The sequence below is a fragment of the Saccopteryx bilineata genome, chromosome 12, assembly GCF_036850765.1.
Source record: "Saccopteryx bilineata isolate mSacBil1 chromosome 12, mSacBil1_pri_phased_curated, whole genome shotgun sequence".
Lineage (NCBI taxonomy): Eukaryota > Metazoa > Chordata > Mammalia > Chiroptera > Emballonuridae > Saccopteryx > Saccopteryx bilineata.
Window position 1 is genome coordinate 38,056,876 of NC_089501.1, and position 27,432 is coordinate 38,084,307.

A 27,432-nucleotide genomic window follows, 5' to 3' on the forward strand; every position below is an offset into this window, starting at 1 on the left:
ATTAGAAAGAATCCTAAGATTCAGTTAGCGGTGTGCCCGACTTGGAAGGCACCAGTGAAGAGGAATTTTCTGTGCTTATATTGATCACCTCACCCTTAATCATTGGAGAGTCCTTCTCCTTGTTTTCACCTTAAAAACCAATGACAAGGCCTGACCTGTGGTGGCGCAGTGGATAAAGCGTCGACCTGGAAATGCTGAGGTCGCCGGTTCGAAACCCTGGGCTTGCCTGGTCAAGGCACATATGGGAGTTGATGCTTCCTGCTCCTCCCCCCTTCTCTCTCTCTCTCTCCTTTCTAAAATGAATTAAAAAAAAAAAAAGCCAACGACAAGAAGAGAATGACCACATGCACACCAGGACAAATAACCAGGCAGAAAGAAGCATCAGGGCCCCGCACCCGGAGAATAACAGGAACACGTGCATGCCCAGGGGGTTGCTGTCGAAATGCACAGCGAGTCTGCAAAAGAAAACAGCCCCTGGATTCATTGAAATAATAACATTTTTATCTGAATATTCAGAAATGCTACCTGTTCCCTTTCTCCTCCCACATTGCCTTAGAGCTTTAACGAAGACACCGCGTTCCCAGAGGCATTGGCTGTCACCTTCCTGTCTGGTTCCAGCTGGTGGGTGAGCAGTTCCACTTACACTGTCTGCGACTTTTCACTGTCCCTTCCCATCGTGGCAAAACACGCAAACAACTCAAGAGGTTGAAAAAGCTAATAATGAGAGCCAACTTCTGCCACTTGCTGCTGTGGGCCATACACGGCTCAAGTCTTTAGTCTAATTATTTAATTATTATTACCCCAACCAGTAGGACTTGACATCATTTCCAAATCACAGAAGATGCTTCCATTTTAGTTTTTCAGATGGGGTTCCCACTTTCCATGTCACTTGCCTGAGGTCCACAGCTGGGAAGTTTTACGGCCAGAACTTAAAGCCAAACACTCCAACTAATAGAATACTTGCTCTTAGCAAGTACTCTCAACTTTTTTTTTTTTTTGTATTTTTCTGAAGTTGGAAATGGGGACTCTCAACTTTTTAACAAAGCAAGCCTACCTTTACTTTTCATCATTTGCCTGACAGACATTTTCAGCTACGTAGGTAAAGTCTGAGCTGACCACAATTTCTAATTTAGGAAAATGAATTAAATAAGAAAGGGAGTTATGCAGAATCTGGATCAAAAGTCCCTGAAGCTGCTTCCTTGAAGCTGTTTAACAAAAGACTTCATTTGTGCTTCCTGTTGTTCCCTTCAATATATTACTTGGCATAGATAGCCATAGGTTCTGTGCAGTTTTATAGCCAGGTTTGCAAAGTAAAAATTTTGGCAAGAAACAAAATTCTTTCCACAATGTCTTCTCTTTTCAACAGTTGAGTACGGATTTAAGCTATCACATAATTACCCAATATGCTTATTTGCAATGTGTGAAGATAAGGCTTCATCAATAGAATTAATGACGTTTTTCAAGTGGTTATTAAATGTTTCCAGTATCATCTGTAAGTCATGCCTGGGCTGCTGAGAAGGCATAGTTCACAGCTGCACAATTATAACAGGGTATCTTCGGTAAGAAATGATCCAGCGTGTTCAGCACGAGTATCCTAACACATGAACTGTGCCTACACAGTGAAATATTTTACTAAGAGTTCTTTCCTGGAAGTCATCTTGTTCTGCTAGATCAAGAGATTTGGGGGATCACATTTTCTTTTTTTTCCTTTTTCAATTTATAATTTATTCTCTCACTTGTTTTTGACAAGGATTTGAGGTGGTCTAAGTGAAATTAGTTCATCAGATCTGTTCAGCCTCGCTGGTTTCGGTACTGAGCAGGGATGGCTGCCTGGAAATAATGTTACCTATTTGGATAAGTGTCTTCTATATTATGTTGCAAGATACACAGATAAATTTCTATACACTATATCTTGAAAAGTTGAGACAGCCAGAAAATTAAGGAGACACTTTCCCTTCTAGCATATTTAGTTAACACTTAGTGAGTGCTACGTCCAATCACTGTGTCACACACCCCCATGAATTTGCATACCTAGGAGGGGGTCTTATGTGAACAAGAGGCAGTAAACAGTAGAAGGCTAACTGGTCCCTGAATACTGTAACACCGGCAAGAGCACTGGGGCACTGAGGGAGGAAACGCAGCTCCCACCTGGCCGTAATAGGTGGTTCTTGCTTTGCCTCAGTGCCACCTAGACAATAATCCCTGCCGTGTTGGGCCTGGCCAGTGATGTTTGATAAACACCACTTTGTGCTTGAAGAGTCTCAAGCAAAAAAGAATAGCAAGGGGGGAGGAAAAAAGAAGAAAGCTCTAGAGCAGCGGTTCTCACAGCAGTTCTCACAAAAAGTACATATTTTCCGATGGCTTTAGGCGACCCCTGTGTTTTGGTCGTTCGACCCCCGCCGGGGTCACCACCCACAGGTTGAGAACCACTGCTCTAGAGCGAAAAAAAATCATCTACATGAGGTAGATATCCGTTGGGTCTCCTGGGTCTTTTCACACATCAGCGTCAAACCAGATGTTTTTCTCTGATCTCGGCACCATCCTGAACTGCTGGTCTGAGACTACATAGTATAACCTCTTGGCTCTTACTTGACAAGAAGTGTTCTTCAGCCACACACACACACACACACACACACACACACACACACACAAAATCCATATGAATTAGCAATTCTAAGGGGTGGTCTAAGCAGATGACAAGGAATTCAGGTAGACCAGATGCCGAGGGAGAAATCCTGCCATGCTGTCAGGCAGATGGATGGTTGAGGTTCAGGCCGAAACAGGCATGCATCTGTGAGCCCTTTTGGCTCCAAGGATGGCCGTTTGCTTCTTGACTCTTTCCACTCTATTTATACAACCTAGATCATCGTGGAATTTAAAAGGCAAAAAAGAATGTCCACACAATTTCCACAATGTGCATGTATTGCTTTTAATAATTTTAAAGAACCCACAGAAAGGTATTAGAAAAGACCTCATACATCTACTCACATTTGGGAAATAATCACAATCATATTTGCAAATGTTTTCTCATGCTCTAGATTTAGAGGGTGAATTGTTCATAGAAGAAAAAGAAGGAAGATTCGTACACAGTGGATGTGATCCTGAAAGACAAATACTCCAACCTCTCCAAAAGTTCTTTTCCTGTTGCAAATTATGTACAGAACTTGTTACATATTTTCCTAGTCTGTTTATGCATATAATCTAAACTGAACAAAAACAAAATCTTAACCTCCTTCTTCTCCTATTAACATAACAAATGGGGGCAGTGAGGGGTCCATTTGTGGGTGTCCCAGTGTGCTGGGACAGTAGTCAAGTGTCATCATAACCCAGGACGAAAATCCAGTCACTCAGTTTTACTGGTCTATTTTGGGGTGATTTTTCTTTCAGTAAATGAACTCATTTTAACTAAAGTTTACCTCAGAAAGATAATTGAACACTCTATAATGGCAAAAAGATATTTCAGGAGGCCTGGAATCTGCTTAAGTTCTTCTTAGAAGCAGAACAGCTTTGAGAAAGACAACAGATAACCAGAAGATGTCTGGGTGACCTCAAAATCACGGCAGTAATTGGATGATATTTGTGTGAGGTCATCAGATGACTTCAGTCTGAGGCATCCTTTTGTACCAGAAGGATGAACTTGCTGGGTAAACCAGAATGCTGCCTTGGTTTGCCCTGTTCTCTGTACAAAGCTGAAGACACATTCCTGCTCTTTTATGTTTGCAAGGTGCTCCCAACTATGATGATCACTTTTCTCTTGTTGACATGTGTTGCTTGGGCAGGCTGTGATTCATTTGATCGGGCTTCAACTCCTACTGTTATAGTAGCACCCTGGTCAGAATGTTCTGTTACTACACCCCAGGCACTGAATCTAGGCAGTCATTGACACACAGCCAATGAACATAAGAGGCTTCTACAAAAGATGCTCTAATTACTTAACTTACCTAATTAAATTTTGTTAGAGTCCATTAAATAAGATTTTTCTTAACTGTATTCTTAGGTGGTAACTTCAATTTCGGGGTGACCCTGGTCAATAAAATTATACAGGTTTCAGGTGTAAAATTCTATAACACATTATCTGCATATTATATTGTGTGTTCACCACCCAAGGTCAAGTCTCTCTCTGCCACTATTTATGCCCCTTTACCAACTTTTCCATATCCCTTCGGCCCTCTTTCCCTCTGATAATCACCATACTCTTGTCTGTTTCTATGATTTTACTTTACTTATGCTAAGTGAAATAAGCCAGTCAGAGTAAGGGAAGTACCCTATGGTTTCACTTATATGTGGCTTCTGATGAACAAAATAAACTGACAAACAAAATAGAAACAGACTCATAGATACATGGAACAGACTGACAGCTGTCAGAGCGGATGAGGTTTGGTTGAATCAGGTGGTAACTTTACATTCAAGTTGCAGTTAGTTGGATGTCTCTCCTACATACTTATGGCTGCCCTGTGGATACTCATTTTAATGTAATTATATCTAATAACTAGATGGTAGTCTTCTTTTATTAGAGAGAGACAGCAAGTTTGATTATTTATTGATTTTTATAGTGACGAAAGTCCAAATGGTTTTCTGAAAAAGAACTTCTATCAGTGCTAATTGATTGGCAGTGGTTCCCTAACATAATAAAAATAGTTTTGTGTGAGGTTTATGGATATGTTGAATTATTTTATTTGTTGTCACTTGACATTCTGAAAGTAAAAGAAACCTAGCCTAGTTATTTTGGAGTGAAATTCAATTTAAAATGGACCTAACTTTGAACCCATAAAAATTTTGGTTAGTTATTAGAATGCTAAGATGACCCACTTTGTCATCTTAGGTTGTCACAGAGGGACGATCTCACCTCTGTGAAGCCTATAAAAACAAGATGTAGTCACAGGCATGAGCTGTGGAGACAAGATCTGGTTTCTAATTTTGGATCCATGGCTTCCTAATGAATCTACCACTTTGTTTTATTAGCTCTCAACATCTTGGATTCCTAATGTAAAGATAGGGCTAAAAAAAATCTAACTTACCTGAGTTCTTTCGAAGGTCAGTGAAAGACATAGAGTGTTTAGAATAGTACCTGACACATGACAAGCAGTTTAAGAATGCCAGTGTCCTTCAGTTTGCCCTAAAAATGGCCTCACGTCACACAGAACCTTTCGCTAGATGACAGTATTTGGTGCAGTTTGATGCCTCCCCATCACAGACACTCTCAAAAAATTACGGAACGCAAGTTCTGAAATTCCAAGGTTACGTGTAGTCATGCCATCCAAAGTTCCAGAAGAAACTCTTATATTTTTAGATTTCCAAATGTATAGGGATTTGCATTTTTTCTATTACTGACTTCAAACTTAAACTGCATTTTGATCAGAGTCTTTGAGCAGTAAGATAGGATATTCTGAATTCTTTTTTGAAACTTGCTTTTTTAGTTTAAACGGTAGTCAGTTTTCATATTCACAATGTGTCCTTAAAAAGAACACACATTCCAGACAACTACCTGAAAAGCACCTATCAGGCTACAAGCCCACCTGATGGTTGTCTTAAGGTTCTAATGACTATCTTATGGTTATGAATTTTCAGGGTTGTTTTTCTTTCTCTTTCCTCTTAATACAGAGCTAAGGTTTCAGCAGGATGTTTCCTCACTGTGCTCTTCTCTGCCTGTGGTAGTCTCTCATTCACTCGTACCCTGAATGTGTGACCTTCCGGGGCGCGAGCTTTATGCGCAGTCTTGATCGCCCACCTCCTGAATCCCACAGAGCATTGTAAGACAAGCTCAGCATCTCTGTGGTTGGATGGGTTCCTTCGGAGGGAAGCGGGCCCTGCGTTTGCTCACCGCCTGGGATTCTCACTCTCACTTCGACTTCTGTAGACTCACCACGTTTTGTCACGTAGTAATTTATGTCACATAGTAATTTATGTTAAAAGATGAGTGTCATTTTCTGAATATGTTCTGGAACAACAAAATTTATGTTAAAAGATGAGTGTCATTTTCTGAATATGTTCTGGAACAACAAAATCAATATAATAGTACGATATTATATACATACATCTAAGAAGGGGATATATATACATGCATAAATATGACCATATACACATATATATGTGTGTACATTTCTTTTTTGTATTTGACACTAAAAAGAGACGCTGAAAGAATTGTTTTTCTTTTTTTTTTTTTTGACACTGAAAGAATTTTTAAAATCCCACACAAGCTGGTATTACTATTCTCAGGAAAGGGACTGGAAAGAGAATGTGGGGCCAGACCACAAAGGGACTTTTTTGTGTGTGTTCAATTTTTGTTTAATTAATAAGATATCTTCATATATTGTATTTTATTTTTCAGATTGACTGTTTTATTGTTTTAAATTTTTATTAATTTTATTGCGGGGATATTGGTTAATAAAATTATATAGGTTTCAGGAGTATAATCTATAATACATCATCTGGATATTGTATTGTGTATTCTTCACCAAGGTCGAGTCTCCTTCCATCACCATTTCTCTCCCCGTTAGGAATTCTTCCATCTCCTCCCACCTCCCTTTCCATCCGGTAATCACCATACTGTTGTCTATGTTTATGAACGTTTTTTCTTAATCCCTTTACCATAAAGTCGCTCCATTCTGACTGTTGTCAGTCCGTTCCATGTAGCTATGCCTCTGTTTCTATTTTGTTTGTTTATTTTGTTTGTTAGATTCCACATATAAGTGAAATCATGTAGTATTTGTCTTTCTCTGACTGGTTTATTTCACTTGCCATAATAATCTCCAGGTCTATCCATGCTGTTGCAAAATGTAAGATTTCCTTCTGTTTCATGGGCAAGTAGTATTCCATTGTGTAAATCTACCACAACTTTTTTAATCCACTTATCTACTGATGGGAACTTGGGCTGGTTCTAAATTTTGCTATTGTAACTAAAGCCGAAATTAACATATATTGAATTAATGTTTCAGGTGTCTTTGGATATATGCCCAGAAGTGGAATTGCTGGTTCATAAAGCAATTCCATTTATAATTTTTTGAGGAAATTCCATACTGTTCTCCAGAGGGACTCCACCAGTCTGTATTCCCACCAACACTGCATGAAGGTTCCCTTTTCTCCACATCCTTGCAATAGTTGTTTGTTGATTTATTGATGAGCGCCATTCTGACAGTTGTGAGGTGATCCATCATTGTGGGTTTAATATGCATTTCTCTGATGATTAGTGACATTGAACATCTTTTCATATATCTATTGGCCATCTGTATGTCCTCATTGAAGAAATGTCTACTCCGGTTTTTTGCACACTTTTTAATTGAATTGTTTGAGGTTTTTGGTGTTAAGTTGTATAATTTTTAAATAGATTTTGGATATTAACCACTTATCAGGTGTATCACTGGTAAATACATTCCCCCATTCAGTGGGTTGTCTTTATGTTTTGTTAATGGTTTATTTTGTTGTGCAAAGCTTTTAATTTTATTTTTCAAGCAAATGGGAAAAGGATGCATAAGAAAATTTAAACTGTGATGTTCTAAAAAGCTTTTAATAAGGTAACCCTGAGGCCAAGATAAAGCATAGATAGAATTTTAAGAAAAATGAAGCCTGTAAATCTCACCAAGAGGCTACCTCAATAGTCAAGGGTAGGTAGGGACAGTATGGCCTGGAATTTTGGGAAAGTTGGCTCAGCATGCAGTGGTGACCACAACATGCAATGGTGACCTCAATGTGCAATAGTGACCTCAGATCCAGGAGCTTCACTTCTAGACATCTTTTCCTCTTCAGTACCCATAGAAAGGCCATGAAGGAACGGCCTCTCTGTGGGCCAGACCCCTCAGGTTCAGTGCCTGCTGCACCAACTTGTGTGGCTTAAGGGCTTCCTTAGCCATCTATCTCCTCGCCCCGATACGCAGAGCACTCTGATGCTAGTCATGGCGTCCGTGTCCAGAGCAGCCCCAGTTTCTGGGCTGGCGTTGTTTTCATTCTTTCCTCCTGTTCTTTTTTTTTTTTTTTGTCTGTATGGTTTTTTGTCGGGGGGGGGGGGTTATTTTGCGTGTTTATTGGTTAGTTTGTTTGTTCTGGCCCCTAGTAGTTTCCCTTCCTTTCTTGTATGTTCAGCGATATGTTTGAAAGTGTATTTGTTGTCAGTTCGGTAGCACCCAGAGTCCGCAGCAGGAAGGTTTCTCGGTGTGTCTAGTCTGCGGCCCTGCAGACAGCTAACCCCCAGCTGTCTTTACCAAAGGCAGCCTTTCCTTTCATTGTTCTCATGTGACTTTCATTATTCTCATGTGACTTATAGTTTATTCATTTTTTTTAAGTACTGTTCATTCACTTTTACCATCTTCTCTTGCTTTCTCTTCTCTTCTTCATCTCAATTTTCTTCTTTGACCTCTGTTCTTGAATGGATAATTATCTGATCATAAATTATATTTATGGTATTCTGGCATTTTCTGGTTTATATGGTTCAATTACCTTTTGTGGGGAAAGGGGGTCATATTCCACTTTATCTCTCTCTTTCTGTGTGTGGGGAATCTATAAATACATTCCATGCTCTTCTTTTTCTTATGATTGCTCATCCTTAAATTGGTCTGCTTTTCCTGAGCCAGCTATTCGTGAATGGCTAGACCTGGAAACAGACTGAGGAACTGAGCTAGGGCAGCTTGAATTTCCAACCGTTTTCCACGATCACTCCCTCCTCTGGAGAATGGCTGCTCGCTGGGCTCCACTCATTTCTCCTCCCTTGACTCATTTTGATCGCAATCCTCTTGCATGGTTACAGGAAGCTTGGTCTCTGCCAGGTGATCATGAGGCTGAGCATTCAGGCTGGTTACCTTCGATCTTTCCTTATTTGCCTTACCATACCCACATCCTGCTTCTTGAAGGAATGACACGCTGTCCCATTGTCACATTCAATATTGCCACTTATGTCACCTGAATCCAAGCAAGGATCAGATCATTTCCCCAGGGCTCTGATGCATCTCAGACCTCCTGTTCCCAACATGGGTCATTTCCTGTCCCTTAGAGTGGACCACCTGTAACGATCTCTGTGCTGCTTGCTCAACCAGAGAGCCCTTGTATCCTGTTTTCTACATCAGAGTCTTCCCCTATCTTGGTTCAATTTTCCTAATACTTGGCAGCCTATTTAAAGCAGTGATGTATGGATGATGAGTGTTTTCTACTTCCATTGGCTTTATATTGGTTTCTCATTTTCCTTATTCTTAGTTTATTTCAGAAAAGAGAGCCTTCAGCCTGACCTGTGGTGGTGCAGTGGATAAAGCGTCGACCTGGAAATGCTGAGGTTGCTGGTTCAAAACCCTAGGCTTGCCTGGTCAAGGCACATATGGGAGTTGATGCTTCCAGCTCTTCCCCACCTTCTCTCTCTCTGTCTCTCCTCTCTCTCTCTCTCTCTCTCTGTCTCTCCCTCTTCTCTCTAAAAATGAATAAATTAAAAAAAATAAAATAAAAAAGAAAAGAGAGCCTTTACTCTTCCATCCTGATCTAGAAGTCCAAGAAGGACTATGGATGATGGAAGACTTGGTCAACAGGAAGAAAGCTGAAGGCATGAAAGAGTACTTGGTCCGGTGGAGGATGTGAGGTCCAATGCGGACAGAAGCAGCACTATGCCTTTGTTCATTTATTCAGCACATCTTTACTGTACACGTGTTCTCTGCTCGGCAGTGAGGAAATAGCAATGACCAAGATGGACGTGCTCCTGTTCTCTGAGACTTCACTTTCTCATAAAAGAGCCAGACAGTGAACAATTGAACAACAATGACAGAAAGAAGACTTTTCCAAAATCAGGGTCTATTGTAGAAAGTAATGGAGCAGTGCAACCCCAAAGAGGCGATGCTGGAGCTCGACCTGAAGGAACGGAGACGCCAGCCATGTGAAACGGGGGGAAGCGCCTTCCTGGCTCAGAGGGTAGAAAACGCGGCTATGGCCCCGAGGCAGGAAACCGCCTCAGGAGTTTTAGGAACAATCCACTCACCAGTTGGAGCTTCTGGAGCAAGAGAGACTGGTAGAAGCTGAACTTGGAGGAAAAAGCCAGCACCAAATCACATGGGCATTTGGAGGAGTTGGGCTTTTTCTTTTTTTAATTTTTTTTAATTTATTCATTTTAGAAAGGAGAGAGAGGGGGGGAGAGAGAGAGAGGAGAGAGAGAAAGGAGGAAGGAGCAGGAAGCATCAACTCCCATATGTGCCTTGACCAGGCAAGCCCAGGGTTTTGAACCAGCGACCTCAGCATTTCCAGGTCGACGCTTTATCCACTGTGCCACCACAGGTCAGGCCAAGGAGTTGGGCTTTTATTCTCATATTATTTATTCAGGAAAAGAGCTAAATAAGGACATAAATGTATATAAATATGTATAAATTATAAATTCTACTGAAAAAAAAAGGTGGTAGTTAAAAGCCATAAAAATAAAAGGCATAACATCAACATGTGCTTTAGACATTCTGGTGTTGAGATAATTTGAGCAGAATTCATAGAATAAAAAAGTATAATGTTACTCATGGCCTCATAATTGCAACAAAGGAATTTCACATCACATGGCTAAAAATGAGTTCTGGAAACTAATTGTACTCTGGAACAAAAGATGCTCTAACATTTGAGAGGGCCCTAGGCTTTACCACGCAGAGAATTTGAGGGTATGGCTGAGGATAGCACTCACTGAGCCAGGGTCTCCTTGGTTTGGAAAGTGAGAAGACAAGGGCCACGTTAAAATGAGACATTCACTCTGTGCGTGGGGACGCCTGAGACCCAGCCAGCTCATGTCCAGAACACACAGCTTCTGCTCATGCTCTGTGTGCTTGGAAAGAGAAGTCACAGCTGGAAACATGGCCACACATTACCGCTCAGCAATAGCAAGACCATGGAAAAAATCATGACCAGGAAATCTGCAAGCAAAGGAATAGAGCCCCAAAACAGAATTTGAATTTTTCCGATCAGTGTTTGGTAAAGCCTGAGTGTTAGTAGATTTGTTTTAAAAGGGAGAACAATTTGATAGGATTGTATCATGTTGAAGCTGTACACTTTAAGGATATATTCACTTCTTTCTTCCTTCCTTCTTCCTCCTTCCGTTCCTCCTTCAACAGCGATGTTTGAGATCGGGCTCAATGGCCTTTGTAGACGAATCAGTAACTTTTCTCTTTAGCCTCCTTCACGGCACTGTTCTCTGCAACTTCCCTTACATTCTAGTCTGTTCTACTGAACTCCGAAGAATTCCCCACTGACCAGGAACCGTCTTTCCAGAAGCCAACGAGTGCTCATCAGCTCCAGCTTCTCCTGGCCCCTGGAGAGACTCCTTACAGAAAGGGCCAGCTCTCATTCCTAATGGTTCCAGGGGTTCAGATGAGGCCCAGTGACTTGCTGTGACACAGGTCTTTTTGCCTGGGATGCTTGAGGGACCGCACAGTGATGCTCCTTTAGCTCTCCGTTCAAGTACAGTATACTCTGGTCCTGGCAGTGGAGAGGCGGCAGGTGTGAGCTGAGAAGGAGGGGGACATTGGGCCTGGCCAGAGAAGGAGCTTCGTCACACAGGGGGACGATTCACTGTCACTTAGCCTGTCCAAAAGCACCTGTTTTTGTTTCCCATCTGTGCCCTGGTAGTAGAGCTCGAACTTATTTTGGGTTTGCTGATGACCGTACTACCAAGAGGATATCAGTGCAGGGAAGTCAGGGAGCTACCATCCGTGCTGTGTTTATAGGGCAGGAATTATTCAGAAGGCTGATTATTCAGTTAGCTCAGCCTCTTGACCTTTTAGTGTTACACTAAGAAAGGTGACTAACGCCTTCTTGAAAGTCACTTCACTTTTAATAGCCCCTGTAATTCCCTCAACGTATGATAAGGGTCAAAGCATTGACCAGACTGCACCATCAGGTATTGACCCCACAGTGCTGTAGATGTGGCGGGCACACTGTGATCGTTCACGGTCAGCAGAAAGCAGCTCTCGCCAGTGGTGTGCTGATAAATGATTACCAACCAGTGCTCTGTGGGAAAAACACCTGAACTGTAGGATGTCCATAGTGAAATATTAAGAATAACTTTGTAAATTCAAGAACTTAGATGAAATGAAGAAGTTCCACAAAATGCAGAAATGACACAAACTAATTCAGGAAAAAAAAAAAACAACCCTGGAAACTCTGTATCTATTAAAGAATGAATTCACAATTGAATTTCACAGGGAAACCTACCAGTCCAGCTGGATCCACTGGAGAAGTAGATCAAATAGGTTAGGAAGGGTTACTATCCATCCTGCATGAAGTCTTTCAGGAAATAGAGGCAACACATCCCCTTTATCTTTTGAGGCCAGTATTATGCTGTCACCAAAGTCAGAAAAAGACATTGGCCCTGGCTGGTTGGCTCAGTGGTAGAGCATCGGCCCTGCGTGTGGATGTCCCAGGTTCAATTCCCAGTCAGGGTACACAGAAGAAGTGCCCATCTGCTTCTTCACCCCTTTCCCTCTCGCTTTTCTCTCTCTCTTTCTCTCTCTCTCTTTCCCTCTCTTCTCCTCCCTTCCTGCAGCCATGGCTCAATTGGAGTGAGTTAGCCCCAGGTGCTGAGGATGGCTCCAGGGCCTCTGCCTCAGGCACTAAAATATGGCTCCAGTTGCAACGGAGCAAGGGCCCCAAGTGGGCAGCATTGCCCCCTAGTGGGCTTGCCGAATGGACCCAATCAGGACACATGTGGGAGTTGGTCTCTCTGCCTTCTCTCCTCTCACTGAATAAAAAAGGATATATGGGGATCAGGGGTGGTATTCCACACATCCATGGAACCCCACTTTGTAGCAAGGCTGTAAAGCTTGGGGTCCAGGGATAAAGCCAGGACACACTGATAGTCACTCCATTGGAAGTCTGCAGTGGAATAAACTAGAATTGTTGATAATTAAAAAATTATGCATTGTACTTGAAAAGATCCTAATGATAATTAACCTTAAGCTAATGATAGACTTTTTATTTTCTTTTTTCCATCTTGTGCATTTATCAACTGAGCGAAAGTAGTTGATCCACAAGCAGAACAAATAACTGTGGACCTCAATCATATTAAAACTGTGTATATAATCTACAGTTGCCCACTGTAATTATCATTCAGTGTATTTTATGAAAGAATGAATGTTCATAACCTCCTAAGTTTTAAGGGTGTTTATTTTATTCAGGCAAGATAACCCATGTCATAATTGAAATAGAACTTTGGAACCCATCTGATCACTAGCCTTGAGCTGTAACCACCAGGGGCTTTATAAAAAGAAGCATTAAGATATTTGTTATTTTTATTAATAAAATGTGGGGGCATGGATGACTTATAAGAAATGAGATTAAAATTGTTTCTGTTGAATATTCATGCTGCATTCTGTCATTCTGTAGTGTTTATTATTTGAGACATACTCTTCAGACACTTTGCTCCCTTCCTCTGGGGTGGTGCTTTTTTTCATGCCGCATTTATCGACTATTTATTGTACAAATGCGTTTACTTTTTGTTTTCAATTCTATGCTGACGGTGAAGACCTTGGGCCATTTATTTCTTTATCATATCTGAACTTATTTTCTCATCATTAGTTTAAATGAAATGATAATAGATTGAGTACTCTCTTTTCATGATTAGGTTGCTGGTGGGGCCAAATCAACCTCTGGAACCCAGATGAACTTACAAGTAATTCCAAGAGAATTAGGACTCTTCCCTTGCCCTCTGTACTCTCGGCTCTCAGTGCAGCTGAAGACCCTGCTGAGGTTATCTAAATTAATACATCTGCTCGCAATGTGACTTTGGGACATTGTACAGCAGCGATTCCAATGCTGTTAGTGGTGAAATAGAAACTTGAGAATGCGAAGATTAATTTAAACCACATGATGGTTTCAAGGCAAAGGGACATCCACTGCAGATTCTTGAATGTGTGCTAACTCCGTACAGTGGGGAATGGGATCCAAAAACCACCAGTGAACTTTTAAACTCTCTTGAGAGGAATCAACCCAACAGAATTAGCCCTGGGAGGGAGCTGTTGCGGACAACAGACAGGCCATTTCTCTCTTCCCGACAAACAGATCCCCTTGCCTGAGAGAACACGATGAGAGATCAGAGAGATAGGAGGGACCCCAACCATTACCACTAATGGAATGAAGCTACAACTGTCTTTCCAGTCATTAGCTGGTTTACTGATTTGTCTTTCATTATAGCATACAAATTCTGTTGGGTTCTTTGAACAATAGATAACTAACAAATTGTATGTTGTGGAGAGAGATGGTGAATTTGAAATAAAGGATTTCTTTCTCCTTCCAGTTTGTGGTAGCCGTGTTCTGGACCATTTATGCCTATGACAGAGAGATGATTTACCCGAAGTTGCTTGATAATTTTATCCCAGGGTGGCTGAACCACGGAATGGTGAGTCGACTAAAACAAATGATTATTTTTATTTAAAAACAAAAAATCTATCAAGTGCTAACAAAGGCTTTCCATAGACTCTGTAAATAGCTATGAAATGTTGGAAGGTTATAATGCAATTATAACCAAAGGAGAATACTGAATGTAAATTTTTTTAAAAAAAATAGTCTTCCCATGAAATTGAGTCATTGTTCAACCTATATAGCAGAGGAACCCACAGTTTATAAGAGGCCTCAGTGATGTTAGATAATACGACTAACTCATTCCGGGATGAATTTGTGCCACTGAATGGCTTGTCCACTCTGGGCGCCTGAGGATCGATTCCCACCTGCACAACTATGTGTACCCTGCTCCTCCTCCACTCACGGCAGTGGGACTCTGTTGGAAGTAACTGTGTATAGTGCTTGGAGAAATTGCCCAGAGGAGCAGCAGGGTTGGTCCGTTCCCTGGGAGGTGGGCATTGGAAGCGTCCTCAGCGGTGGCTGCCTTGCCAAGGTCTGCCCACCTGAGGGTATTTGCCTGCGGCTGCTAGGTCTGTCCTTTTTCTCAGTCTAATTCTTTCGGATGCTTTATCCATCATGTCACCTCCCCAAATTTCAAATCAGATACTATGGATGGTTTGCACATCTCTTTAAGATTTGGAAGAGACGTTTTCTGCAGAGAAATTGTGTCTCTTCCCCCTTTCTGCATCTGGAATTGAGCACAGTTTTGGTATTCACTAAGAAGCCTGCATTTTTCAGTTACAGCAGTTTTCAGACTGTCACCGAGTGCTCCTGCTGAAAAGGGCAACCCATCCCAGAAATTATAGGGGAGTGAAGAGCTAGAAATAGCATCTTAGGCCTACAATAATAATTTCCCTTATACTCCAATTTTGATATAATTTAAGAAAAATGGTGTGTACTAACAATTGAATCTTACTGTACTGAAGGGCTTTGATCGATCCTTCTGTAAGCCCCTTTGTCAAAAGTGGCACATCTCTGAGAACCGGAAGTTACTTTAGTCCAATAGAGCCACACTGTTTGAGGATGAACATGGCACCTTTACTGGAGATCCCAACACATCAGCTGGGTCTCATTCGTTCAGTTTAACCATCTAAGGGGCCTGACCTGGTTGCTCTGCCTGCCCCTCTTTAACTTTTTACTTTTCTCAAATATGAAAGCCCTTTCATCACTCCGTGTCTTTGCAATCCTCTGCCCCACAGGCCTTCCCAGTCTTCTCCTGCTCACCCTGCTAGCTCAGATAACATCCCTAAGAAGCCTCGCCTGCTCTCCCAAGGCAGGTTAGCCCTTCCGTCGTTTGTGCTTGCATTGCACTTTCGTGTCTCAGTCATACACATGTGCAGCCCCCACAGAAATGTTACACTCCTGGTGCAAAGCAGCGGCCTTCACATCCCAAGCACTCTGCCCAGCTGCTGAGCGTATCGTAGGATCAGTACCTATTTGTTAGATTGATGAATGAATTCAGTATTGCCAGTTTCCATGATTCCTTGCCGGTCAACACTAAGCACTCCTTTTTTTTGCGAACCTACTGTGTGCCAGGCATTCTATAGTAGTTATATCATTTAATCTGTAGATGGGTACTATGAATGAGAAAGTATTATCTCTTTTATAGATGAAGACATTTAAGCTCAGAAAGTTTCTGATACCAGAAGGGCCTTAGCTGAGAACAGTTGGTGCATCATGCTCCCTCCACTGCACAGGCCGGAGAACGAATCACAACCTTTGCAGGTCCTGGCACTATTAAATGTTTCCAATGACCAGTTTATTGAGCATGTCGGTAGCCATTAGAACTTCAACTTGAATCTCATCATCTTGCCTTGAGTCAGTTGAATTGAAATCCTCACCCCTGTCTGTCTTCAACTGCAATGAAGATCTGAGTGACACAAATATGTAGGAAAGGGAAAAGAGAAATTTATTAACATGTCAAATTCTCTCCAATAATATGAGCTCAATTGATTCTTTTCACAATGAATTTTATCTCTTAATAGAGATAAATGACCATTTCTTTGTTTTTCTTCATGTTTCAACTCATGGTTTCACAGTTATGAACAAAGAAGTTGTATATGGAGGTTAAAGAATATTTTGCAATATTAAATAATTTACATTACTCAAATTTGTATATATGAGATATATATACAATATGTCTAAAACATGATGCTAATATTTTAGATTGGCAAATAAAATGAACATTAAATGCTGGAATATAATTTTTATAAAATATGTAATAAGATTTATTAAATATAAAAAATCAAGCATTTTAAGTTTTGTTTAAATTTTATTTCAAAGTCTAGTAATAATTCATTCTAATTTTTTTTGCTTATAACTTTTATGGGCAATTTTTAGTATTTAATTTTAAAAGTAGAAAAATAATTAAAAATTTTACATTTTTTAAATTTTATATTTTGGTGAAAACATTTAAATTGTGTACACTTTCATTATAATTACATTTTATGTTTAACTGATGTTAGATTTAGCTTACAGTAATGCTATCAGAGCTCAAATTTTGCATAAATTTACAACAAATTTCATGAATTTATTGAAATAAAGGCAAGAAAATAAAATTTTGAAATATTTGTATTAAATGTTTTATATTCATATTGTTAATTTATGTTGATTTGTCCTTACTACTTATTCAATTACATATTTTTTATTTTGTCTTATGAAAATACCTTTAACAAGGTAGGGTAACAGAACATATTTTTTTTTAATGCTTTACTTGCTTAATTTGTAACTTCTAAATATTTCTGCAAATGATTTATGGCCCTCTAGGCCTATTTGCTGTTGCCTGTTTAGATTTTTATAACTCCAGGAGTTCTTAGAGAGAATGTACCCTGTGCTTGTTATGTGTAAATCACTTTCACTGTTTGCAGTCACAACATAATTTCTAGGTACCTGGAGCCCTGAACCACAGAACTCAGATACAGTGTATAAGTCTATCATGACACCATTTCTGAAGACGTTATTGAGTCAGTCTTGAATTTGCAGCATTTAAATTTCCTAGCACAAAGTAAGTCAGAAAATGAGCATCAGGGAAAACTCACAGAATCTGAAATTCACATGTTTTTATTTTGATATACACTGAAGTTTTGAGAAATTAAATATCATTGGAACTAAAGACAAATATTCTATCACTTTCTTCTCACTGTCTACCTTTTATTTCTGTGCAAGTAAACCTAGAATTTATTTACAGAAGAAAAGAGCAAATGGGTAAATAAAAAATTAGACTAGTAATACACCCTTTGTGTATAACCACTAAGTAATCTCCAAGTCCCATGAAAATAACAAAAAAAAAGAATTTTAATTTATTGCAATTAAAAATATAAACATATAAATATAGCATATTTAAATGGAGTCAGTTCAGTATCCAAAAGCAAAAACTATATCTCTCCTTGAAGCCCTATTTATCTTTGTATTTTCAACAAGTCGAAAGAAGTACGTGATGCCCATAAGGTATTCAGTAGGTGCTGATGATAAAAAAGATATCTGTGCATTTGCTTTTTCTCTAAGTTAGAGGAGGGGAGATAGTGAGGCAGGCTCCTGCATGCACCCCAACCGTGATCCATAAGGAAACCCCGTCTGGGGCCAATGCTGGAGTACTGAGCTACTTTTAGCTGAAGCTGATGTGCTACAACGGAGCTATCCTCAGTGCCTGGGGCCATGCTCGAACCAATCAAGCCACTAGGTGCAGGAGGAGAAGAGGGAGTGAAGGGAGAGAAGGAGGGAAGGAAGAAGAAGATGGTCACATCTCCTGTGTGCTGTGCCTGGGAATCATCTAGATGTCGGGCTGATGCTCTCTCCACTGAGCCAGCCAGCCAGGGCCTGCATTTGCTTTTGAAACTTGTAAGAATGTTGGTTTTACATTTATACCCTTCTGCCACGTTTCTACCCTCAGTCCACTAATGACCAGACAAAAGAAGAAGAGAGGTGATATCAACAAATAAATCAGTTTCTAAAATGTAATGAGAATTGTCATGGACAGTTGTGCAAAGGTTCGACATTTCTGCATGGCTGCAACCTGTGGAGGCTGCACTTTGATTTAATTCAATCAAGCAATCATTTATTGACTACCTATAATATGCAAAGCACCCTGCTAGGCACTGGGTGGTTATAGGATGAAAAAAGCACTTGAAATTTTAGAAGATGGAAATGGCATGTGGGAAGTAGAAGAAGGTAAGCAGGAAAACCATTTCACCAGCCAACAGAAAACAATCCCACAACAACAGTTCCCAGCAGGCTGTGTGTGTTCTCTCTGATGAAAAAAGCGTTATTGTTGTTCTAATCTGTTCCTTGGTTGCAAAAATAGAACCCTGACCCTAACCCTCCTGCTGATTATAGTTTTAAAGCATTGCCAATGGAGTAAATATACATTAAAAGCAATAAATAAATAAAAAATATTTATACACCAATATAATTGCAGACTCTCACTAATGCTATAAGAGGAACAACCCAACAATGAGACAGTGTCTCTGCTTATTGAAGACCTAATTAATGTTAATGAAGTGCAATGAGAATGCCAAGCACTGTGAAATGTTAGGATATTATTATTATTACTGCAGATCTTTAAGCAGAGATGACCTAGATATTCTTATATTCACAGCAGGAATTGTTCATTCCCCATGTAATTTATAAGGAGAGAAAAAAAATAAACCCCACCTCTCTTCATGCTTGATTTGTCAGTTGTTGTTCTGTGCAACTGATCCTCAAGAGAACCTTAATTTAGGCAACTATTTATTCTGTTCAGTCTTATTTTGACATTTGGTAATTACTAAAGTTTTTGTACATCTGTCTTTCCCAGAAGAAAAGACATTAAATGCTGCTAGTATGATCACTGGTTCTGCAGGAACTCAGATTTGACATTATTCCTTTGGTAAATTTCCAGTTCTAGGGTATACAAATTATGCATTTCAGTATCCACAGAGCCTGTGCCATTTGGATAGTGGACATTTTATATAATAAGCTGGTGTTTGAAAGAAGACCATTGTAAACATTCCATATGAAAAAAAACTGACTTTTCTTCACTTTCCCCATATTTCTAAAGTGTCTAGAAGATATTTGGAAATTTCAAAAAGCAAAAGTTTAGACTGGAAGAAAGGTCATAAATTTCTTGGGAACCTATTTCTATGACTCCCAGTGGACCTCTCAAAAAAACAAATAAGACCCCAAAGACCCAGGAACAAGGAGAGTTACACCCACAGAGAGGCAGACACTTTCAGCAATGCTGCACACTGTTCTCGAGTGTAAGCTTTTGTTCATATTTAATTTTACTGATCACAGTTTCTTTTATTGTGAATTTTTATTTGTGACTATTAGTTCTACCAAGTCAAATGTTACTGTCAGATTTTGCCAGTCTAAATTCTGACATGAAAATTTGTTCTATCTAAATCGGTAATCAGCTTTAAGGTATTTAACTTTAGCTGTTGCCAATTTTATTCTTTTTTTTTTTTTTTTGTATTTTTCTGAAGCTGGAAACGGGGAGAGACAGACAGACTCCCACATGCGCCCGACCAGGATCCACCCGGCACGCCCACCAGGGGCGACGCTCTGCCCACCAGGGGGCGATGCTCTGCCCATCCTGGACATCGCCATGTTGCGACCAGAGCCACTGTAGCGCCTGGGGCAGAGGCCAAGGAGCCATCCCCAGCGCCCGGGCTATCTTTGCTCCAATGGAGCCTTGGCTGCGGGAGGGGAAGAGAGAGACAGAGAGGAAGGAGCGGGGGGGGTGGAGAAGCAAATGGGCGCTTCTCCTATGTGCCCTGGTCAGGAATCAAACCCGGGTCCCCCGCACGCCAGGCCGACGCTCTACTGCTGAGCCAACCTGCCAGGGTCGCCAATTTTATTCTTTACTTATTACTTCAACCAAAAATATTGTAAATTGAAGAAAATGTATTTTTTAAACTGTTGTTTGAAAAAAACCTTTGAACGATTTGTGTGGTAGAGAGACCCAGAGGGTTTTTCAGTTTCACATGTAAAAACTGAGAAGGCATATCTCCATCATAACAAGTTAAAAGCTAAACAAACTGAAAAATCAACAGCTATTCTTGTATCCTTAAGAAAAAGGAGAACACAGGGCAAACCACTGCCTCCAAGATTGGAGAGACAAACAGGCATATATATATATATATATAGAATAGCAACTTTCTGGAGCAGAGAATTATGAGCAGAAACTACTGTGGGAGTCAGTACCAGGACAGAGAACCCTGATCTGTAATTGATGGATTGCTGGAGATTCAGAATGGACAAGTCTGACAGTGAAAAACTCCAGGGAAATCCAGTCTTAGGGGTCTGCACAATACTGTAAAATTTACCTCTAAGAGCTTGACTGGATCCCCACAGTAAATATCTTCTCCTGTTCCATCATCTAGAGGGAAAAAGCAACCATTTTAAAATACACTGGAGTGTTCTGTTCTTAGTAAGCTTTGCCCTCGAGGGAAGCTAACCACAGCCTAAATCACTGAGCTGGAGGATATATCAATAGAGTCTTGGAAAACTGAAAAGTAAAGAAAACAAAAACTAAATAAATAACAAAATAGAACAGAATATTCAAAGACTGGGACAACTACAAAGGTATAATACACACATGGTCAGATTACAGGAGGAGAAGAAAAATAAAGAGACAGAAGAAATAAGACTTAGAATTTTTCTCAAATTATCAGGCACCAATCCACAGATCCAGGAAGCTCAGGGAATACCAACTAGAATAAATACCATAAAGTCTACACCAAGGCATATTGTTTTTTAAATACAGAAAATCAGAGATAAAGGAAAACTCAAAGAAGCAAGTGAGACCAAGAGAACTAGGCAGAGAAATAGAAGTGAGTGAGAAGCTAGGATTAGAAAGGGGAAAAAAAGAGGAAAAGAGAAAAGGAAATGAGGTAATGTCACAGGTGAGAAGAGATGGCTTCAGAAAGGAAGACATCAATCTAGGCTAAGATGTCCTAGCATAAAGAAGGCACAATGGTCAAGTCATACAACTTTTTTTTTAGATTTTATTTATTCATTTTTAGAGAGAGAAGGGTAGAGGAACAGGGAGCATCAACTCCCATATATGCCTTGAGCAGGCAAGCCCAGGGTTTCAAACCAGCGACCTCAGCATTCCCAGGTCAACGCTTTATCCACTGCGCCACCACAGGTCAGGCAGTATACAATTTTTCATACATATCTCCTCCATGGCTCTTTAGGTTTGGGGGTTAATTTTTTTTCTTTGCAGTGCTTGGCATAGTGCTTGGCACATTATAGGTACTCAGTAACTATTTTATTAATTAACAGATGTTAGTAGATTGAGCTGACCTTTTTACTATTCCTTATACACATCAAGCACCTTTCTTGTCTTAGAATGCTGTCCCCCAGAAATCTGTTTGGCTCACTCTTTCACCTCCTTCAAATCTTTGCTTAGTCTCACCTCAGTAAGATGTACTCTGAGCAGCCCATGAGGCACAGTACCTACTCCCAATTCCTCCCAGAGTTCATTACCTTTCTCTTTACCTCCCACAAGGAACTTATCACACTTGACATATTACATGATTTTACTTATATGTTATATTTAGGGCTTATCTCCTTCTGCTAAAATATAATTTCCATAAAAGCAGAGATCTTTGTTGTTTTTACTGAGTTATTCGAAGCACCTAAAACAGTGCCTCAACATAATGGGCAATCAATGAGTATTTGTTGCAATATTCCACGGCTCTGTTTTCTCTTGTTCTCTTTTTCCCACTCTTTATCTTTCCCCCTTCATAATAGTTGACAGAAAATACATCCTGAACCATTTGCTTCTTTCCTAACTTGTATATATTTTACTTCACTCTTCAATCTCAGCTGCACTGTAGCAAAAACATGGCCTGCTATCCCCTCTCAGAGGGTCTTATTAGTTGGTATGTGTCATATTGCTACTACTGCCTGAGAAGGCCTGACCTGATGTCTGAAGAACACACCATGGGCACTAGAAACACCAGAGAGCTGCAGGCCAGGTTTATAATAGCCTGTATCAAATTTATTGAAAAGTTCTTCCATATATTGATTATTTTATCTAGGTATTAGTTATTTTTCTCGAGGGTAATAATCAGATAGTGGCTTTTTTCAAGCAATTTCCTGCCATCACAAATTCCTTTGTAGAAGTAATTTTTCATGCAAGGGTAGAAGTCAAGGTTAATAATATTTGGCTTATACTCTGGCCCTTTTCTTGCTACATTTAATAGATGAGCAAGCCCAGCAGTAGTGTGAGTTCATCAAAAGGTCTGTAAGTAACATTCAGATGTTTTGGGGTCAGCAAAACCCAAAGTGTGGTTTACTCGAGATCTTTTACTCCTAATCCTTAAATCCATAGATATTTCAAAGTAAACTTAATTCATATGTTTCTCATTCATTTGCCCTTAGCTCTTGACAGGCAGGGGAGGCAGTGGGGCAGGGAGGGAGATATTGTCTTAGGAACTGGCTTCCTTCTTCATTACCACAGACATATCTTCATTAGCCACAGACCCAACTCCTTGGCAGAAGGCCATCTCTTTATTCCTTCCAGTTCCCTTTTAATTGAAGCTTCAACCTCAGCAAGCATCAGTGATAGCTGCCAAGGAAAGTGAAGTGGAAAAAAGCTGCATTTTCTATCATGGAAGCACAGAATCCCCAGAATCTCAAACATGGGAAGTGAGTCTAAAGGTCATATTGTCCATATACCATGTGATACCTAAATCACCTGTACAACATCCTGGAAAATTCTCTTCCCATCCCTGCTTAAGCGTTTCCAGAGATGGAACATCAGCAATGCACCAAAAACATAGGTCTTCAGCTACACCAAAGACTCTTGTGAACAACTAGGTCTTCTTTCTGTTCAAGTTTCAATCTTCCCAGACCCTTAATCTATTCTGCAGCATTCAAACACCGGTCCTCTTTGTTCTTGCGTTCTCTTCCAAGAAGATCTCATTCTCCTGCGAGATTTCAGTCTCTGCCATACATGGGTCATTCCCAAGTCTGTACTTCTGGCCCACCTTCCCAAGGAGCATCACGCTCTGTATTTGACACAGTGCCCTTGAGATGAACATATTGAAGCAAACTCATCACATTAACCCCTTTTTCGAATCCTTTTACTCATCTCATGCTGCCATCCTAATGGCAGGATGCATTTGAAAGCTCCTCTTTCTACCACATCCTCCCCACCCCGCAGTTAACTCATCCTACCAGATGTATCTCCAAAGTAGCTCCAGAGTCTGGCTCAGCCTCCTCATCTCTGTCATCCCTGCTTTTAGTTCAAGGCATTATCACCTCTCAGCTGAGCTGAGACACAAGCTCATCTCTCACCTCCCTGCCTCTCCACTGTCTCCTTACTACGTCTTTCTGCACGTTGCTGCCTCGGTTACCTTTCTAGGAAAGCTGAAGTTCTGATGGCTCCTCGCTACCATCCTTTCTCGAACTGCACCTAGAAGAGTGAAGCTGTCCTCATTCTCCTGGGCATCTGAGTGCCTTCTCACTGTGCTCACAATGCCTGGTTCATATACCTATGTTTTCTCTTATCACATTGTTTGGTTACTGTTTATTTATGTGCGTATGCTCCCAATGGCCTATGAGGCCACAAAGGGCAGCAGCTGTTTTTTTCATCTTTTTCTCCAGAACCTAGTATTTTGTCTGGCATGTAGTGCACATTCAGCAAATGTTAATTGGCCATTCACCATCAAACTCTGTCTCCTCTGACCAGGCGGCAGTGTGTCTAGATTCATCTTTACAGTTTTGTATGATTTGGCAAGTGCACAGCAAAGTGATTTAGCCATTGTCCTTGCTTATTAGGGCTGTCCAAGCTTCCATCGAATTTTCTAATCACTTCATTATACTCTACATTAAAACTTCCATACGATTCTTAACTAACTATTATGTGGTTAAGCTAAGACTGAAAGTTGTTGTTATTCTCATTTTTTGTATGCAAAATGTAGGACCCTTATATTTATACCTAGAAAATTCCATCTGTTCAACTCAGTGAATAGAGGATTGGCTCTGGGAAAGCCACAGTACCAAGAATTTGAGGATCATTGAGTGGATATATTAGAATTTAATAAAATGTTGTTTTATTTGTTTTCAACTGAAGTGCCGAAGTTTGTGCTAATAAGTTGAAGCTGTTTTGAAGGGTACACTCTGAGTAAAGTCAGTGACAAAACAATTGGTTTTTTAGAGCAATACATTTTTGCCTCATTGTAACCACGCTTGGAGGGGAGGGTTGAGCCTTTAGGTCAAGACAAGCATTTAGAAAAAGATGACATGTAGTGGCAGAGGGCAGGGTGGGCAACAGTGATGAAAATAAAAATAATTTCCACTTCCTCGGATGGAGAAACAGGGAAGTAATTAAGTATGTAAGTAGAGAGATAGTTATGTAACAAATGATCTTGTGGGGAAAAGGTTAGGGGCTAGGAATTGGCAACAAGTGAATGTTGGCCTGGGGAGCAAACTTACCTATGAAGAAGAGGTGTTGCTTTACCCATGTTGGAAGGATTCTATATATCTAGAGCTTCCGAGGGGTCATTGGGTTGCTCATGATTGCGTAAAGTGAGAAAAGAATCTTTTGAGAGTCCAAAATCATTGTTCCAAATTCTTGTATTGGCTCCAGATCATGAAAATTATAAGAATGGCTTGGTAATCTCCCACGTTCTCTTCATTTAGTGCTGAATTCTAAGTTATATAGGAAAATGGTTAACTAAAGAGAAGCAAGGAAAAGACTGTGATAATTCACTAGAATATGTCCAACCCAATCGTCTATTTGATTCTAGCCCTTTAAGGATACTGGTTAATTTTCTTGATCCCATTTATACTTCTTCTCAAAGTGGGGCTTCTCCAGGATCCCCCTCTTCTGACTCATGGCTAAAACAGCACTCCAACCTGACTTGCCAAGGCCCCTCCAAACTGCCCTCCAGGACAACCCAAGACTGAGTGTCCACTCAGCCCTGATTTCCCTGTGAACTCTACTTATCTTCTGAGTCCATTCATGCATCAGTCCTCTCCTTACATCAAAGAACTATCTCTTCTTTATGAGTCTCTTTACCAAATACACACCTCTGCTATGGCATCCAATGTGCTGTACCTGCAGATTGCTGTCCCATTTCTCTGGAACGGATGTTCTCTGGGGGCAGACACATGGTCTTCACCTCTTCTGCATATTCCCATCATATGGCTCGGTGCCTGGCACATAGCAGGTCCCAGAAAATGTTGTTTGAAAGAGTGAATGAATAAATGACTAAATGAATGAATTTCTGTCATATTTCCTTAATTTCTCATGCTGGTAACAGTTTCTGGAAAGGAAATAAGATTATTTTCTCTAAGTGAATTTAAGCCGGTGCTTTTAGTCAGTAAATTATCTATTTCATACTCTAGTCTTAATGTGGCCAATTCTAACATTCTTATTAAGCACATTGATTTACAATTTTCAGGATTATTCTTCCCCTTTTGAATAACAGAACTATATTTGCTGGCCTCCAAGTGTCTGCATAATAAGCTGTCTGCGTTCATATGGCTTGTGAGTGGACTAGCTGGGCGTAGAGCGCTAGGACCTGTCTCCATGGAACTTTGTTAACATCTAGTTAAGGAGAAGTCTATAAACGTGAGTTGTCATTATATTTTATCAAACATATTTCATTAGGATACTAATAAACATTCCTGGCATTGTAGATTATTTTTCTTTTTGTCTAAGCAAGAATAATTTCTTTTCCTATTGTCTCATTGTGTTCATATCCATATCCAGGGAATAAGCTCACCCTTGCTCTAAAGAAGATGTATTTTTACTGAGATGTAAGGATTAACCAATTGGTGGAAATGTTTCCCCTTAGTACAACCCTTTTCATCCTTATCAAATGCATTATTTTTTGTGACCTGGTAATGTATCTAGTAACCTTATACATCCAAGTGCTCCTGCTCTCATTGCTACTATTTATATGTGTTAGGATAAAAAGATTGATGTTCATACACATTCCTTTCTATACCTACCCTACTGCCATCACCACACACACCGCAGAATGTCTTTTTTGCTCCATTCTTTTTCTCACATCAGATTAATCTAAACAGAGCCATTCTGTTTCCGGTCACCACCCTTCTAATAGATGCAGACACATGAGTCACCTAGAAAGAGGAACTGAACCAAGTGATCTCTCAAGTTTTCTTTTTCTATGAAAACAGTTCCACTAGTGAGGAACTTGTAATTTGTTGTGAGAATTCATAAGGTAGGTCATGGAAGTACATAGCACAGTGCCTGCCACATAATAAGTCTAATAAATGCAAGTCCTCTGAATAAGATAGGACAAGACGCGATAATATGAGATGAAAGTTTCCCTACAGCTAATGTTGTTCATTTATTATCATATAACAAGTAACAACTCAGTGCTGAATTCTGTCTAAAGCTTCAAGGAAAAATGTCTTAATGGAAATCCTGTATCTTTATCAATACTGAATGTGTGTATGTGTGTGTGTGTGTATGTGTGTGCATATGTATTCCTAAAGTTAAAAGTTCATGAAATTCCTTAAAAGCTTATGCAAAATGTAAGGTAGTTATCCTAAGACAGAATTCAAATCACCTTACTTATTTTTAAGCATTTACTTGCCATTGCACCTATTCAAAAGAGCTATGCTTAAACTCAGAATTTGACGGCTAATATTCACACATATGGCAAATATGAACTAATCAGACCACAGATATTTTGCTACATTCCATGGTGTCTCATTTATTTGTTTAATTTGCAGCTATAGCAACTAGATTCCACCACTTTAGGCTTTTACACAGAGACTTACAGTCTGATCAGCGTGGTTGAAGTTTGGCACTCAGCACTAGACTCAATTGAAGACATATGCACAAACTCACCACATTTTTTAAGCTGGTTTTCACACAGGGAAGATATATACTATTTGCATAAAAATATGAAAAGCAACCTTCCGCCTGGATAGTAGGCAATTAAAAGATGTTGTGACCTTCTCTTCTGTAACATTCCAAATCTTAAAGTTTTCCTGGCACTCTTCTCAAAAGCCCATCTGACTTTGAAACAGCCTGCCTCTCCACGGAAAGCTCACTCCAGCAATGACTAATGGGTTGACCTGGTGCCATGCTAGTGCTGCTCCACGCATGCTGCTCTGCACAAGACGAGC

At 40.2% G+C, this 27,432-nt stretch overlaps 1 protein-coding gene across 3 annotated transcripts in view; it reads left to right on the forward strand.

The window, feature by feature from the left end:
* The window catches only part of AIG1 (androgen induced 1), a 198,757-nt gene that overhangs the window by 58,665 nt on the left and 112,660 nt on the right, over positions 1 to 27,432 (forward strand). For 2 of the 3 annotated variants that reach the window (XM_066248277.1, XM_066248275.1), the window contains exon 3: positions 14,231 to 14,332. In XM_066248277.1, coding sequence (XP_066104374.1) covers positions 14,231 to 14,332 — 102 coding nt within the window. Of the gene's footprint in view, positions 1 to 14,230; positions 14,333 to 15,943; positions 16,083 to 27,432 lie in introns of those variants that run through there. The other variant, XM_066248278.1, reaches the window with a different exon arrangement.